The sequence below is a fragment of the Polistes fuscatus genome, unplaced genomic scaffold, assembly GCF_010416935.1.
Source record: "Polistes fuscatus isolate 324 unplaced genomic scaffold, CU_Pfus_HIC Scaffold6, whole genome shotgun sequence".
In the NCBI taxonomy this organism is placed as follows: Eukaryota; Metazoa; Arthropoda; class Insecta; order Hymenoptera; family Vespidae; genus Polistes; species Polistes fuscatus.
The window spans coordinates 6,293,830-6,310,344 of NW_025113140.1; the positions used below are offsets into that span (position 1 = coordinate 6,293,830).

General features: G+C 29.6%; 1 protein-coding gene across 16 annotated transcripts in view; it reads right to left on the reverse strand.

Annotated features, from left to right (window-relative positions):
- The window catches only part of LOC122522830 (plasma membrane calcium-transporting ATPase 3), an 84,740-nt gene that overhangs the window by 27,114 nt on the left and 41,111 nt on the right, over nt 1–16,515 (reverse strand). For 5 of the 16 annotated variants that reach the window (XM_043644132.1, XM_043644130.1, XM_043644133.1 and 2 more), the window contains 2 exons: nt 15,599–15,750; nt 9,332–9,464 (listed from right to left, as the gene is read on the reverse strand). In XM_043644132.1, the coding sequence (XP_043500067.1) occupies nt 9,332–9,464; nt 15,599–15,750 (285 nt within the window). Of the gene's footprint in view, nt 1–1,315; nt 1,401–4,996; nt 5,066–9,331; nt 9,465–14,743; nt 14,878–15,598; nt 15,751–16,515 lie in introns of those variants that run through there. The other 11 variants (XM_043644131.1, XM_043644125.1, XM_043644127.1 and 8 more) reach the window with 5 other exon arrangements.

The window sequence follows — 16,515 nt, forward strand, 5'->3', positions numbered from 1 at the left end:
TATCCCCACCGACCATCCCACATCCGCTACACAAAGAAAAAAAAACACATTGCCACGCGACGAAACGTCGTAGGCGACGTATCGATGCATCGCATCCCGAAAATCGAGCACACGAAAATGGCTCTTCATGCTTCATTGCTTTTTTTTATTAGAAATTTTTCTTACCCCTACGGAAACGAGCCACGTTCCGTCGAGATATAGACTTCTTCGTCCCATATACGCGTGTATGACAATTCAGAATGATTAATAAAAATGCAATAACTCGACGGGTAATTGGCTCTTAACCCTTTGAGTATCAACAAAATTTACCACTCCTGTCATAACCAAATATGGCCGTTCCAACAAGTTTTTAATACACGAGCTTACCAAAAATAAAGTTACAAGGAAAGTGAACACAATATTTTGTTCTCTTCTCTTTTATCTTTTTCTTCTTTCTTTCTTTTCTTCAAGTAATTCCTAATTACATTTTTTTACCTATTACTGTTTATAACCTTAAATAATAATACTTAAATTTATAACCTACTTAATCTATCTTTTTACCAATTATTCATTATAACAGTGGTTCTCAATTTTTTCAGGTCGAGGAACAGTAAGCTCTAATATTTTGTCGCACAAAATACTTACAATACAATATAAGCTTAAAAGCAGCAAAATTTTATGTTGTTGTTTGTGACATTGCCCATTTGAATATTTTCGTTAATATTATTTTCCGATGGAAAATAATTTTGTATATTTTTCTCTTTAGTTTTTTACTAGGTGAAGAATTTGATTTTAATTGACTTTTCTTTTAAAACAGTATGTATTTAATTTTTTGCAGAACAACATTTGTGGTCGACTTTACTGTCATACAGCACTGATTTCTCAAACAAAAGATAAAAAAAAAAGATACACGACAAACTAGCCTGACTATACCACTACATTCTAACATAAAATATAACGACAAACTTGAATTTGATTGGTTGTAACCACCCGCCCCCACACCGTTTAAACGAAAATTCCAGGTGACATTGATACTCAAAGGGTTTAAAATAGGGGGAGTTCTTTAGGACGAAATTATCGAGTTTAATATGAGAACAAATTCTATTGAAAAACTCGTTTGGGTATATTTTAAAACGAGGTTAGAAATGTCTCAAATTAAACGACGAAAATGAACGGCCCTAAAGACGACGCATAATGATATTACGATATTTGGGAATAAGGACGATGCTCGTACGTACGCGAATCGACGATCCGCCGATGTTTGTGTATGCGTACGTAAACTTTCATATAATACAACGTATTTACGGCAGGCGATCTACGTTATATAGCTACGTACTTGTTTGTACTCCGACAGGAAAAGTGTGGCGGCTGGCAAGACTGCCGCCTCGTTATACCTCAGTCTCTCGAATGGGTTCCGCTGGCTAACAAATCACAAATCATACTATCAGTCTTCTTTCTATCGTTTTCTACGTTCTAACGCGTTCTTTGCATTTTTCTTTTTTATCTTTTTTTTTTTCAAATTTAAACAATTTTTGTTAATCATTTTTCAATATCAAGAATTACCCCATAAAAGAAGAAATTCGCAAGAAACACGATGAAAAAGGACAAAAGGCATAGCTCGTGCTTCGTTAGTATTTATCCAGAAGACAATAATAATATGTTTCTAACGAGTAAGAAAAAAAGTATCGTTTGTCCAAAGATTTCAAAAAAGAAAAAGTAATCATTGAAAATTGAAAGGGAAGCCTGTTTTCTCTTAGCGACATCGACGATGAATGAGTATATCGATATTAATCGCAAACGGGTAAACTTAAAAAAAGAAAAAAGAAGCTTCAAATGGATAAATCTGTCTCTTTGAACTGCAACTAATGTAAGATTTCTCTTTCTCAAGAACGAACGAAATGAGAGAAAAATGGGATAGAGAAAAAAAACGTATAAAAAGAAAAAGCAAAAAAAATTAGAGATGTTTGTAAAAGACTCCCGTTGAAGAATGACATTCAACGGTATTTGGAATACATTCACTTACAAAATGTAATAATTAAAAAAAAATGTAATTATTTATATTTTTTTCAATTGTTATCTCCTCCTCCTCCTTCTCCTTCTTCTTCTTTTTCTTCTTCTTATTATTATTATTCTTCTTCTTGATGTACGGAAGGGCAACGCTCATTTTTGTATCGACTCTAAATCCAATTATTTTTGGTCGATTCGAGTATGAGCGTGCAAACAAACGCACAGTTCTCAATGTATTTTTTTCGTATCACAAAAAACCACACGCACACACACGCGCGCGCATATACACACACATCGATACAATGTATATATAATCTATATAACATCGTACGACGATCACTGTTAATATCACAACAAAATACCACACTGCGTTATATATATAAAAAAAAAGAGACAGAGAAAGAGAGAAAGAGAAAGAGAGAAAGAGAGAGAGAGAAGAGAAGAGAAGAGAAGAGAAAAAAAGAGAAGAGAAGAGAAAGAGAGAGAGAGTGAGATAGAGAGAGAAAAGGGTATAAAATCGTTAGAAAAAGGATAGAAAAAAATTATAAATAAGAGACAAATGATACAAGACTGATGAAAATGACAAGGATGGATGAGTTTTACTCACTAGAAAGCGAAACACAGATTTTAAAAGAATATTTTCTTTTAAATATTTAGATAAAGAGAGATAGATAGATAGATAGATAGATAGATAGAGATAGATAGATAGATAGATAGATAGATAGAGAGAGAGAGAGAGAGAGAGAGAAAGAAAGAGAAAGAGAAAGAGAAAGAGAAAGAGAAAGAGATAGTCTAATAAAAACACAGGACACACGTACTTAGGCGGCGATGCACGAATCGCGTGATTCCTTAATTCGGACATTTTTCATTTTTATATTATTTAAAATTAACTTTATCTCGAACGTGTGAACATTCAATTAAACAACAAATTAATGAAATAATTAATAAATAAATAAAAATGTCCGAACAAAGTTGGCACGAGTGCGCGCACGTGCGACACTGAATATCGATAAACTTAAAAATATCAATATATGCATATATATATATATGTGTATATATATACAGGGTGGTAAAAAAAAGGTGGTACAATATTTGAAAGGCTTATAGTATTCATTGAAACGAGTCAAAAATGTCTGATTAACATGAGTCTTAAGATCAACCCTGAACTACACGTAAATAAACTTTTATTATTTATTAGCGTTCGATATTTTGCAAAAAAATATTTTGCAATTGAATTTGTAGATAAATATTTTCTTTAAAAATACATTAGTTCTAGGAGTATTTGACAATGTACGTTAATTTATGATTTGTACGTATTAGATCATTAAATATGAAACTTCCGATTAGTATTAATTCGAAATCGAACATTTTATGCATAATTACCTAGTATTAAAAATTCAATATATTATCAAAAGACTCGTTTACGATATCGAACGTTCACAAATGATAAAAATTAATTTACAAAAAAAGGGTTGATTTTGGGACCCATATGGTCACTTAAATATTTTTTAATCGTCTTCGAGTACTAAAAACTCTTCAAATACCGAACTTCTTTTTTTTACCGCCCCTGTATATATATAATATGTGTGTGTATACATATATGATATAAAACACGGAACAGATTGGAATGAAACGAATACGAGGAGATAGGAAATAAAGATTAAAACAAAAATAAACAAAAATGAAAAATGATAAAAGTTCAAGAAGCATATGGCAGCAGCCAAAACGACCGTCAATTTTACTTGCAAAAATGAATATATCAGCTTTCATCGAAACCTTCTCGAAACTGCTGTAGCTCGTGTACGACGATAAGCTTTTATAAAAAAATCAATATAAAGAGAAAAAGAATACGAAAAAAAAAGTAGAAAATAAAAAGATATATATGTATATTTGTTCGGAGGTAACGCGCGTGCTCCCCCTAACAAATCATTTTGATGCTCTTTTTTATAATATCACGATTACGATAAAATATTATTTCAGTAAAATATCTTCTTAAAAAATAAACAGATTTACGTTAAAAAAGTTCGATAGTTTTTATTATATTAATAATAATATTAAAAATATTTCGAAGATAATGAAAATCGTGTATTATAAAAAATGAGACTTAATTCATGTAATTAAATTTAACGTGTGACTGAAATCAAAATTGTAGTATAAAATAATATAATATACGACGATAGCACTGCGACGATTTACTTGCGTATTCGTTCATATAATTCAATTTTGAATTTTTGCAATATGTAAACGAAGCAGTATATACGTACGCATATATATGTATATAATGATAATAATAATAATAATAATAATAATAATAATAATAATAATAATAATAATAATAACAATAATAATAATAATTGATAATACGAATCGAAATTAGCCGAGGCCCGCGCGATTCGCAAGCAGTTAGTGTATGAAACAAATTCAACATCCAATATATATATAATAATAAGGGACGTGTGTAAGGCACACAGAAAAACAGAATTTAATGTGTATATATATATGTATACATATATATACACATACAGAGAGAAAAAGGTAGAAAGATACAAAGAGGAAAAGCAAAGAAATCAACAACAAAAATTTAAACAAAAAAACAATTAGAAAATTAGGAAATAAAAGCATAAAACTAAAAAGATAGTATCCTCTGGACAGAACACAGGTTTCGAACCATTCATATTCGATCATAATAATGATCTAATTATGTCGACAATAATAAAACAAATAAATAAATAAAAAATAAAGTATAATCGGTTTTTTGAAACCATAGGATAACAATAAATAAAAACAAAATGTATACAAAAAAATTAAAAATAAATATAAGAATAAAAATAAAAATAAAAACAAATAAAAATAAATATAAAAATAAAAATAAACATACATGTGATACTAAAATGAATAATAATAATAACAGATTAATTAATTATGTAATATACGCAAAATAGAAACGGTTAATATCAGATCATCAAGACGGCCAAACAGTGCGGAGAGTGGATTTTTTGCGATAACTAACCATATGGTAATCCTGAGAGGGAGATCTGCCTGTCACAGATACATTCTGCACCAGAGTTCTATTGCTCGTCTGAAAGTAGGTCACACATACAGTTTTACATTGATGATTAGCTAAAGAGAGTAAATGTGATCGATTTTTTAATAGTGTTTTCTTTTTCTTTTCATTTTTTTCTGTCTTTTTTATTTTTTATGTTTTTGTTGTTGTTGTTCTTGGTTCGTTATCCCTTTTTTATTTCTTTTCGCTTCCTTCTTACGGTTCATTATTCCCTTGCATGATCTAACAAATACGGTCGCTGTTGTATATTTCTGTTTTGTTTTAATTAACTTATTTCTTTTTAATTATTTGTTCGTAACTTTGATATATATATAGATTTTCTCATCCGGAGAAAATTATTCAGCGAGTTTCTTGAAGGCTCGCATAAAAAGTCGAAGTAAGTAATAAAGAAAAAAAAAATGTGGTATATTGTGTATATATGCATACGTTACTGTTAATGTGTCAAATTTGTTAATCTGTAGAATAACTTTGTTTTTCATGAAATATCCAAAGAGATCGGTTAAAGTATAACATAAAACAAGATTGTATACTTCGAATAGTTATTATATACATTTACAAAAAGAAATTAGTTAGAATATGCAATTAAAATTTGATCTCAAGTATAAAAAAAATATTTTTCAATTTTGTTTAAATATCTGTTTATATTGTACTCTTTTAAATCCAAAAACAATAAATATGTGTTATTTAATCCCTTTAAATCAATAAACAAATTCTATCTCGAGATTAAATAACATTCGCTTAAAAAACCTATCCGGATTTTATACAACAGTGAAGTATAGGTACTGTAACCAGTATTTCTAGACAAGCATACAGTACAAAAAATTAAATTATTAAATCATATAGCAAGATCTACTTATCTTTTTATACATAAATGCATTCGAATATGTTGAACCAAAACTTGACTAAAAAAACAAACAAATGCTTATAAAAATTTGAAAAACTTTTTAAAAAAATATTTAAACCAGTTTAATTTAAATTAATTTTAATACTTTTCAATATTCTGTATATTTTTTAAGAGATTAATTTTAGTTTCTAAAACCTAATTTTCATAAGATTTAAAATATCGCCTTTTAAAATACAGTACAAATAATCACCGTAGGTAGAAATAAATATTGAAACAAAATCTAAAAATATTTATCTTATATACTTGGGATTAAATTTCAATTTTATGCTTTAACTATTCGCCTCTCACGAATTAATGTAAAAATAATCTATTGTAGTAATATCCCTAAAACAACTAGTTTAACTGTATAATAAAATTATTTTCATATGATTTTCATAAAACGTCTAGTTATTTTATGCAATACCCAGTTATTCTATAAAATAACAAAATAAAACAATTAAACAGTAACATATATAAATCGCAAGAATCGTGAAAAAGAGAATGGGGGAGAGGAGAAAGGAGAATTTTAATTTAATGAGGGTAATAAAAAGAGAGTCAGATCAAAATTTATGTGAAAGAACACTTAGAGATATAGAGAAAGAAAAAATAGCAGCAGGACGATTAATGGAGATAGGAGAAGTCGCGATTTAAATTCATTAGATAGATTAGAAATATAAATGAAAAAAAACGTATAAAAATATATATATAGTATATATAAAAACGTATATATAAAGTATATATATATTACACAAAGAAAAAAAAAGAATCTTTGAAAAACGTTCCTTTTCTTTCTTTTTTTCTACGTATAAAAAGATAACGATGATTAATACTAATCAAAAATGATTTCAATGAAAATGAACGTTTCGCGATATCTTCTCTTCTCAAAGTTTACCTAGATTTGATTGCTAAGACAAAGAGAGAGAGAGAGAGAGAGAGAGAAAGAGAGAGAGAAAAATAAAAATAGATTATTTCTAAAAACATATAGATATAGAGATAAAGATACATTACATAAAAAAAGAAAATAAGAAATAGAGAATAAGAGAAAGAGAGAGAGAGAGATAAATAGAAATATAAATATAAAAAATAGTTCTAGCCGAGGACTGCGTGGACCATTGCTAAATTTGTAGCTTTTTAATCGATGAAATTTGTTTTGCGACGTTACCCGAAAAGCAAGCTGCTTTAAATTGCAGGTTATTCGAAGGGCTGGATCTGGGTGAGGGGCTTCACTGGATTTGATAATAACGTTTCAAGGGGTATTGTGGAACAATAATAATAAATTATTATTATTAAATAATAATAATAACCCTCCGTCGGCAACGTGGGACTGACACAGCGTCGTGTTCGAATAATTTATTTTATTTTAAATCAAAATTTATAAAATAACGTAATCAAATATTAGACAATATTTTAAAAACCTTAAAGAGTATTAGTAAAATTTTTTCCTGTTTTTTTTTTTTTTTTAAATAACAATATCATTGAAAAAATAAAAAACACCCACCCACGGCGGCTTTAGTAAAAAAACCACCTTGCCGACGGAGGATTAATAATAATGATGATTATGAAGATGAAAAGTAGTGATAATAATAGTAATAAACATACGTTTTGGGTAGTTCATAATAAAGTTTTTAAAGGGTTGAATGTTTGTTTGCTTGTTATATTATTATTATTTTGTTTATTATGTAATTCCGACTCGATGATATACGAATCCCCGAAACGCCAAGACGATCGAGTTCATGTTACGTATATATTTTCTTTTTGTTTTCTTGCAAATATCACCATGTAGTAGAGCAGTAGTAATAGTAATAGTATAATTGTAGTAGTAGTCAAAATTATAAACTTATGTTAAATATATGTAAATTTGTACTACCTTTCTCATATCCGTTTTGACATAAACAAAATCTGTTGCACATCAGGAATGTGGGCGACATGGAATGGGAAATTAAAATTGTTAACTGGGGAACTGTCGTTCGACTGGCACTTTCTTTTTTTAGTTTTTTTCGTAAGGGACTAGCAAGCTAGAAAATAAAAAAATAACAGGGGACGGAGTGGGGGAAGGGGATTAATTTCTACTAGCTCTACTATGTATGTTTATCATTTTAGCCGGTGCCTTCGGATAGTAAGAATTTTCGTCCTTCACATAGATATAAAAACGCGATAGTATTAATTATGGGTATGATTGTGATATGTGATTTTTGGAATAACGTCATGTACGTTGACGGTCAACAGTCGTGATTATTTATTAATTCGGTCGTTAAATCCGTCAAAGTCGATACTTTATCTCAGAACGATTAGTCGCCTTCCACTTTGCGTCCTAAAATTTTTGTTTTCCTAATTCTTGTTTGTTTATTATTTATGTTTTTATTTCTTTTTTCTTTTTTATTGTTTTTATTATTTTCTTTACGGAATCTCGTACACACACCGTGTGAACAAAAATTATTCTCCAACCGATTTTTCAAGATCGAAGAATCTTCGTCGCGACGGTACGCTTTTTTTTTATTATTATTATTTTATTTCTTATATTTATTTATTTTTTTAAATTAGATATACCTTATTATCAAAGATAGGAAGGATTCGATGGGGTATAATCGAAATCGAGTATGATAATTTGAGAAAGATAGAAAGATAGATATAGATAAACAGAGAAGAAAAGAGAGAGAAAGAAAGTAAGTGAAATAAAAAAAAAATAAGAAAAAAAAATAGAGAGCGTGAGAGAGAGAGAGAGAGAGAGAGAGAGAGAGAGAGAAAGAGAAAGATGATGAAAATCGACTTGTACACTGTCGCTGGGAGAACTAGCCAGTACTTGAATAATTTGTTGGTTTTTTTTGGGGGGGGGGGATTGCAAATGAGTACATACGTATATTATATGTAAAGGACAAGTATCGTGATGGCGACGATGACGCGCGGGTTTCTAAAAAGTTCCTAGAATAAAAAGGGCTGTAACGCGAAGATATATGAAATATTATTATATATCATATAAATCCCGTGTGTTCTCGTTTAGCGAGAGACAACGCGGTACATAAATTAAATCCTTGCAATTATATCTCTGGGCTCTGTTCTTTTTATATATATATAATATATTATTTTTTTTGTCTTGGTTTTCTTATATTATAAAGTATTTTAATAAATTAAATAGTATATATTCTTGTGGTTATAAGTCGATGATGGGATTCGAAGAAATATTGATCTTGATAGAAAAGTTGATATAGATTGGTAGATAAAATGAGTAAGAGAGGAAGGAAGTAAGAGAGTAAGAGAGTTAGAGAAAAAGAGAGAGAGTGAGTGAGAGAGAGAGAGAGAGAGAGAGATAGTTATAGAAAGATAGTTAGAGAGAGAGAGAGAGGGAGAAAGAGAGAAAGATTGACCGATGACATGAGAATGAGAGAGATAGGGATAATTACCTGTGTCTGTAGCCGTGTTAGACCACGGATCCATAGTATTTGTCCTGCTCGCGGCTTTTTATCCGAGTCTGGGTCGAATTTCTCGTCTCCTAGATTGATAGCACCGATATCATCCGGCTGGCCGCGGCCCCATCTGTTTTAAAAAACATTAAACCAGTTCTTCATCACTCAAGGTCCCTGTTAAGGGGTGGTTTTTTTGGAAAAACTTGTTGATTCTTGTTTCTCGCTTTGTTTGTTAGTAGTAGTAGTAGTAGAAGTAGTAGTAGTAGTAGAGTAGTAGTAGTAGAGTAGTAGTAGTAGCAGTAGTAGCAGTAGTAGCAGTAGTAGTAGTAGTAGTAGTAGTAGTAGTAGTAGTAGTAGTAGTAGTAGTAGTAGTAGTAGGACGGCCGATGATGCATCGTCTTATCGAAGCTAGCAGAGGGGGGAGGGACATAGACGTACACACCAACAGAAACAGCTCCTTCGACGCATTGCACCGAAATCCGGGGCTTCTGTTCTGTTTTTCCCCCCTCGCTCCTTTATAGCCTCATAATCCTAATTCTTTTTTCTTTACTAGACGCTAATATAATATGTTGTCTAGTTTTTGTGTGGAAATATTTTATTATATATATATTTGAAAATGTTATCTCTCGCGTAAAACGGAACGAACGATATTGTGGTACTGTTATGATGATATTTATTACTTTGACGAAATGTTTCGTATGATTGCTGTGCTATAATAATTTGTTATTTTACCGGCAGCGAAAATATGTTTTTTTCGTTCATTGGCTCTATTTGAATTCACATTGTTAGTAGAAAAAGTTAGGCACTTAATATTATATACAGAATGGTAAAAATGTATGGTTAGATATTTAAAAGGATCCTAATATTCACCGAAACAAGTCAAAAATGCTTAATTAACATGGATTCTAATATCAACCCTTAAGACGTAAATTAACTTTTATTATTTTTATCTTTTCGATGGTAACGTATTAAAATATACATAAAGGAATTTGCTTAGAAATACATTAGTTCGTACATTTGGACGTGCATGTCAATCTATGAGTCGTAAATGTAAGAATTGCATTAAAACGAAAGGAAAACGTATCGAATATATATAATTTATATATATTACGTCATTAAGTATAAAACGTTTGATTAATTATCATTTCGAAATCTAAATATTTTATATTTAATATAAAATTGCGTCTACGAAATAATATTTGTTAATAATTAGTAATAGTTTTATTTTGACAATCTTAAATTAAATATATTTCTAACCAGGCTTGCATGATAATAGTAAACTTTCTAAAATAAATATTATTTTGTAAAGTTTAAACTTTTAAATTATTTCTTTTTCGTTATAAGTTTACTTTATACACAATAACAATTACGTTAAAAAGAATTAAATTAGATAGCAAAAAACGTGTCTTTTTATAATTAAAAAGATGAGCCAATGAACGAAAAAATTGTTGAAAGGTGCAATACGATTATGTACATATATATGTATTTATATTATTTTGTTTGCATAATAATGATAGAATAAGCAAGTGAAATGCGTGTTTTTCTTTTTGGATGATGCGACGATGAACAAGATTACATCGTATTAGTTGTTAACTTTTAAGGAAGAAAGAAATAGACGAATAAAGAGAGAAAGAAAAAAAGAAGGATAGAAAACGAAAGCGGAAGTACAAATAAACGAGAGCGAAAGAATACAAAGGAAGTAGTAGTAGTAGTAGCAGTAGTCATAGTCATAGTCATAGTAGTAGTAGTAGTAGTAATAGTAGTAGTAGTAGTAGTAGTAGTAGTAGTAGTAGTAGTAGTAGTAGTAGTAGTAGTAGTAGTAGTAGTAGTAGTAGTAGTAGTAGTAGTAGTAGTAGTAGTAGTAGTAGTAGTAGTAGCAGTAGTCATAGTCATAGTCATAGTCATAGTAGTAGTAGTAGTAGTAGTATAGTGGAACAATGATTAGGAGCAAAAAATCGCCATGTAAATAAGAGAGAAAGAATGAACGCGTAATTATCGTTACGAAGAAGAAGACTAACAACAAGTAAAATCGATATTTTTTATCTAATTTGTATCTTTTCTATCCATTTTTTAAAGTTATACTTCTTTACGTGTGTTGAAAGCGAAATTCTAGTTGCGCGCGCACCAGGTAACGAAAGTATAAAGTTAACCATTAAAAAAAGTTAGGTTAGAATATATCTTACATCGGCTTAATTTCATTCTTTACAATTGAATGAAAAATAAATCATATTAAAATTATAATCAGAAATTAAAAAAAAAATATATATATATATATGCACGTATATATTACATATAGATATCATTGATCGTGAATGAATGTAATATAATAACATTACTTTACATATATACTGCTCTTAAATTGCGATAAAAATTGTGTAACCAAATTTAAATCATTTAATCTAAATTAATTAAAATTTATCAATCGTATTTTATTGTTCTATTCGTATGATTCTTGTGCGTGCATATTTTAACCTTTAACTTTTCAATCGCGCAAAGGAAGTATAACTTCTGACGCGCCATTTTTTTTTTCTTGTAGGATTCATAGATCACAATCGTAACCACAGTTCGTCTTAATTTCTATAATTAATTATTACACTAATTGTGTAAAATGTCATCTAATACATCGTTCTCGGCGCGCACGTCGAATTAGGCAAATATTACTTTACGCAAAAGTCAGCGTAATTATCATAAAAGAAAGAGAAAAAGAGAATGAGAGAGAGATAGAGATTGAGAGATTAATCTTACCTGTTAAAACTCGAAAATCGTACGGCCGAGTTACGATAACGAAAGAGATCAAGATAAAGATAGAGATAGAAGTAGAGAATTAGAAGGAGATAGGTTTAGTTTAAAAACATAATAAAGCGGATGCATTTAATTACAAAACAAAAGGAAGAAATAAAGATAATAAAGCGATAGATATTGTTTTGATCGAGGATATACGTGCTCGGAATATGTATATGTATATACAAATGTGAGCCAAAGTTCCTAAATGAGCCAACAAATTAGAAGGTCATTTTTCAAATGATGTACTCTTTTCCTAGACTAGTTAAACACGTAGTTATGTTTTGTATTGATAAGTTAGGCTAATAAATTCATGTGTATGTATATAAAGATTAGTTTCAAAAGTTTAGATAAAAAATCATTCATTTTGAATATCGGCTAAGAATTTAGATATCATTTTATGTTACTTGCGAATTTACAGGCATGATGATTTTGTCACAGACGCGTCATGATGGCTTATTTTTAGGAGGATAAAGCAAAACAAAAATATCCAGTGATTTGTTTACACATTGTCAAATAAAAGGATAGAAAAAGATAAATTTGTTTTTTGCAATTACGTTAATTGTAAGATGCATTTTAAGAGGATAAAACATAGATAAAGATGTGTTAAGATAGTGCATAGAAGAAAGAGACAGAGAAAGAGAGAGGGAGACAGAGAAAGAGGGAGAAAGAGAAAGAGAGAAAGAGAGAGAAAAATGGCGGATAGACAAAGATAATTTACGAAAAGAAATTATTATTAATTAAAAGAAAAATCAAAGAAATGGAAAGATTTACGACGAAAAATGGTATCGTAAAGCGTAAACACAGATAATCAATATTAATTATTATTATTATTATATCCGAGCGATCGTTAGTTTACATAGACCATTAGAAAAAGCTGTTAGAGTGATATCGAAGAATGTTCGTCTTCGACTTTGACTGTTTCGATTAGTCGAAGATTTGTTTAAATTGAAGATTTGCTTTAATTGCAGTTTCTTCTTTTGCTAAAGCGTATGGTTTTTAAATTACCGTGTCGTCGGCTCGCCAGTCGCTCGATAATACACAAACAAGTACGTAGATTTTATATTTATCAATTTTTCTTTTTTTTTTTTTTAGTTAATTCATGCAAAGGTGAAGATCATAATAAGGAGAGAGGAAACATCTATTTGGGGTGTCTTTAAACTCACGAGTATTTATAATATATATATGTATATTTTGTTAATATCGAATTATTTGTTAGTATCAACTTTGACGTCCAACGTGCTCTGATATACGTACATACTTAAGATTCGTTCCTGTGATACGTCAAAATTATGTATTAATTATGTATTAATAATGATTTATATAGATTTGGAAATATAAATATATGTGTAGATATTAATTTATTTCTCGTTTAAAATTGAATTAACCCTTTGAGTGCTGAATACTAATGGCGGAAGCAATCCACGTGGGCGAAATACTTTTTTGATAATTTGAAGTATTACATATTGATTGAATAAAAGAAAAAAGAAAAGAATCTGAAGCGCGAGGGAAGTAGAAAAAATTAATAAACGCGTGTATGCGTCTATAGTCCGCAGAGATAGCTTTTTAGTTGGACGCATATATGCGTCCTAAATCCACGTAGATAGCTTTCGCTGAACGCATATATACGTCCATAGCATTGAGAGGGTTAATAAATATATCAAGTCTAACCTAAGGAGTATTTTCAAAGTATAAAATTGAAAAAAATAAATTTTAGTTAGCTATACTTCTACGTGCATAGAGAAATTGATCTAAGAGGAATATCGCGTGAGATCGATCTCAACACCGATCCATCAAAGCTTCGCATCGCATCATACACGTGAGAATAAAAAATACATTCGAGGTAAGTATCTCAGAGCACTAAGGAGTTTTTCTAATTTTTCAAGCGTCTCGAGTTCAAGCGACATAATTCAATCTTAGAAATATTATTACGATATTTTTTTCAAATTTAATTCTATCTATTTCTTTCTTTTCTTTTTTCTTTTAGATTAAGCCAAGAGTTCTAAATTGTTTAACCAAATCAATAGAAATTGAAAACCTGTGAAAAATTATTTTAAACGAAACGCTTTTCACTATAACAGCGATAACAACTTATTCTTCATTTTTGTTTTTAAATTAACTTTTCACAAATCTTTTCGACAAAAAAATTCGAAACACTTTTCTTGATCTAGAAAAAGAAAGAAAAAAAGGAAACGATTTAATCAAATTGAAAAAAATACGAATATTTCTACGACCGACACTGCAATTTTATCCAAATCCTTATTAGTGAAAACAATGAACGCAGGCTGTGTGAAAAATTCGATCGTGAGTTAAAAAAGCAAACACAACATCGTATTGGTTTATCAAATAGTAGGAAAGAATTGGATAGGGGTGGTGATAAGTACACTAACACTGATTGTCTCTAAATTTCAATTAAATCGATTGACAAGGGGAGAATTTCAAATCTGTCATGCAGAGGCATACTACTAATTGTAAGTATGGAAGTCAAATTAAAAAAAAAAAAAGAAAAAGATACTAAATTTGATTTGCTAGCGATTAGTTAATAAAATTCAATTAGAAAATAGATGATTTAATTATTAATAATAATAATAATAATAATAATAATAATAATAATAATAATAGTAATAATATACGAACACGTATTTTGAAAGTACTTTGAGCACACAAAATGCTGGTTACCGATGGTTATTGCCAATGATGATTACTGTTATTATAAATTCTTTTCTTTTTTTTTCTTTTTTTTTTGTTAAAAGGTACGTCACCTGTAAAACGATATATTCTTTCTATATGTACACATACTCAAATGTTATCCGCAGGAAAGTTGCATGTTATAAAAATGCGGTAAAGCAAAATCCACTGCCGATCTTATTCTTGTTCTTTTTTTTTTTTTTGCAAACTCCATGCTTTTAATGTACGTATCGAATAAAATCAAAGGAACTATGGTACACATTAGTATATATAAATAATATCCATTCCAGAAAAAAAAAATGAATTGTAAATATTTAGTTATTAGCACATTTAAAAGTTGCTAGGTGATTTTATAAATCAATGACTTTTATTCGAAATTCTTTGGGTTAATTTTTGTTCAGACTGTAAAACTACAAATCTAGGAAATTTGTTAACAATTTGAATAAAAATCAACATAATGATTGACGAAAAAAAGTAATTTATTGATAAAATCGCCTAGGAACTTTTGGCCCACCCTGTATTCGTCTTACTTAACGCAAAATTAGTTTGTTAATTATCATTATCATCGTATGATAACACGTATATATATCGATCGATGATTATTATTATACACATATAATTTGATCGTAGATCCGATCTCACATATAAAATATCCTGTTGTTCATGTAAAAAAAAAAAAAAAAAAACTATTCAAAGGAAAAAAAAGAGAGGTAATTTATAATTAGCTAATTCTAAACAATTAAAAAAAATAATATATAAGAAAAATATATAAATATATATTATCTATTCACTTACGAGAGAATTTTGGGTATCTTCCGTGTAGGAATAGTCGTGACTACTTGGCCCCACAATAGCGTCCCGATTCCGAAGAACAGGCACCACATCCATTGTTCTAACGTAAGAGCTTTTGTGCTAAAGGCCATTTTACCGTATTGTATGATGATCACCTAGAAAAACAAAACAACAAACACGTATCAAATTTTATTAAATACATTAAGATCACCGTAAGGAGCTTACGATGATCTGGAACATTAACTCTTTGAGTATCAAAGAAATTGTTCACTTTGGTCATAACTAAAATGTGGCCGTTCCAAACGCCTAGCGTTTGGTACGCGAACAGGGGCGTACCAAAAATAGGGTGACAAGAAAAGTAAACCAAATATTTTGTTCTTTTCTCTTTTCCTCTTCTTTCTTTCCTTCAAATAATTTCTAACTTACCTTTTTACGTTTGAAACAAATGATAAAGAAGGGAGACACACATACAAACCAACACTATACCATTACACTAATTAACGATAAACTTCAATTTGATTAGCTGTATCCTCACAATCGCTCGTATGAACATTTCTAGTGACTTTGATACTCACAGAGTTAAAGGTGAAGTTGGAAATTTAAGTCTCATCAACGTAACAATGTCGCGTAATGTCTTTTCTTTTCACTCCGCCCTTTATCTCTTTCGCTCGTGAAGAGAAGAAGAAGAAGAAGAAGAAGAAGAAGAAGAAGAATGTAGTAGCAATAGCAGTAGTATCAATAAATCGATTCGTTCCCATAACTTTCATATTATTCAAATGTTAATTTGTGATAAGATTTGATGTAACAAATGATCGTTTAAAAATAATTCTATTTATTTAGTCATTATTTCGTAAAGTAAAAATGACTAGTACGTATGACTAGTAATGATCCAATAATAAGCAACCTTTGTGTAACCAGAA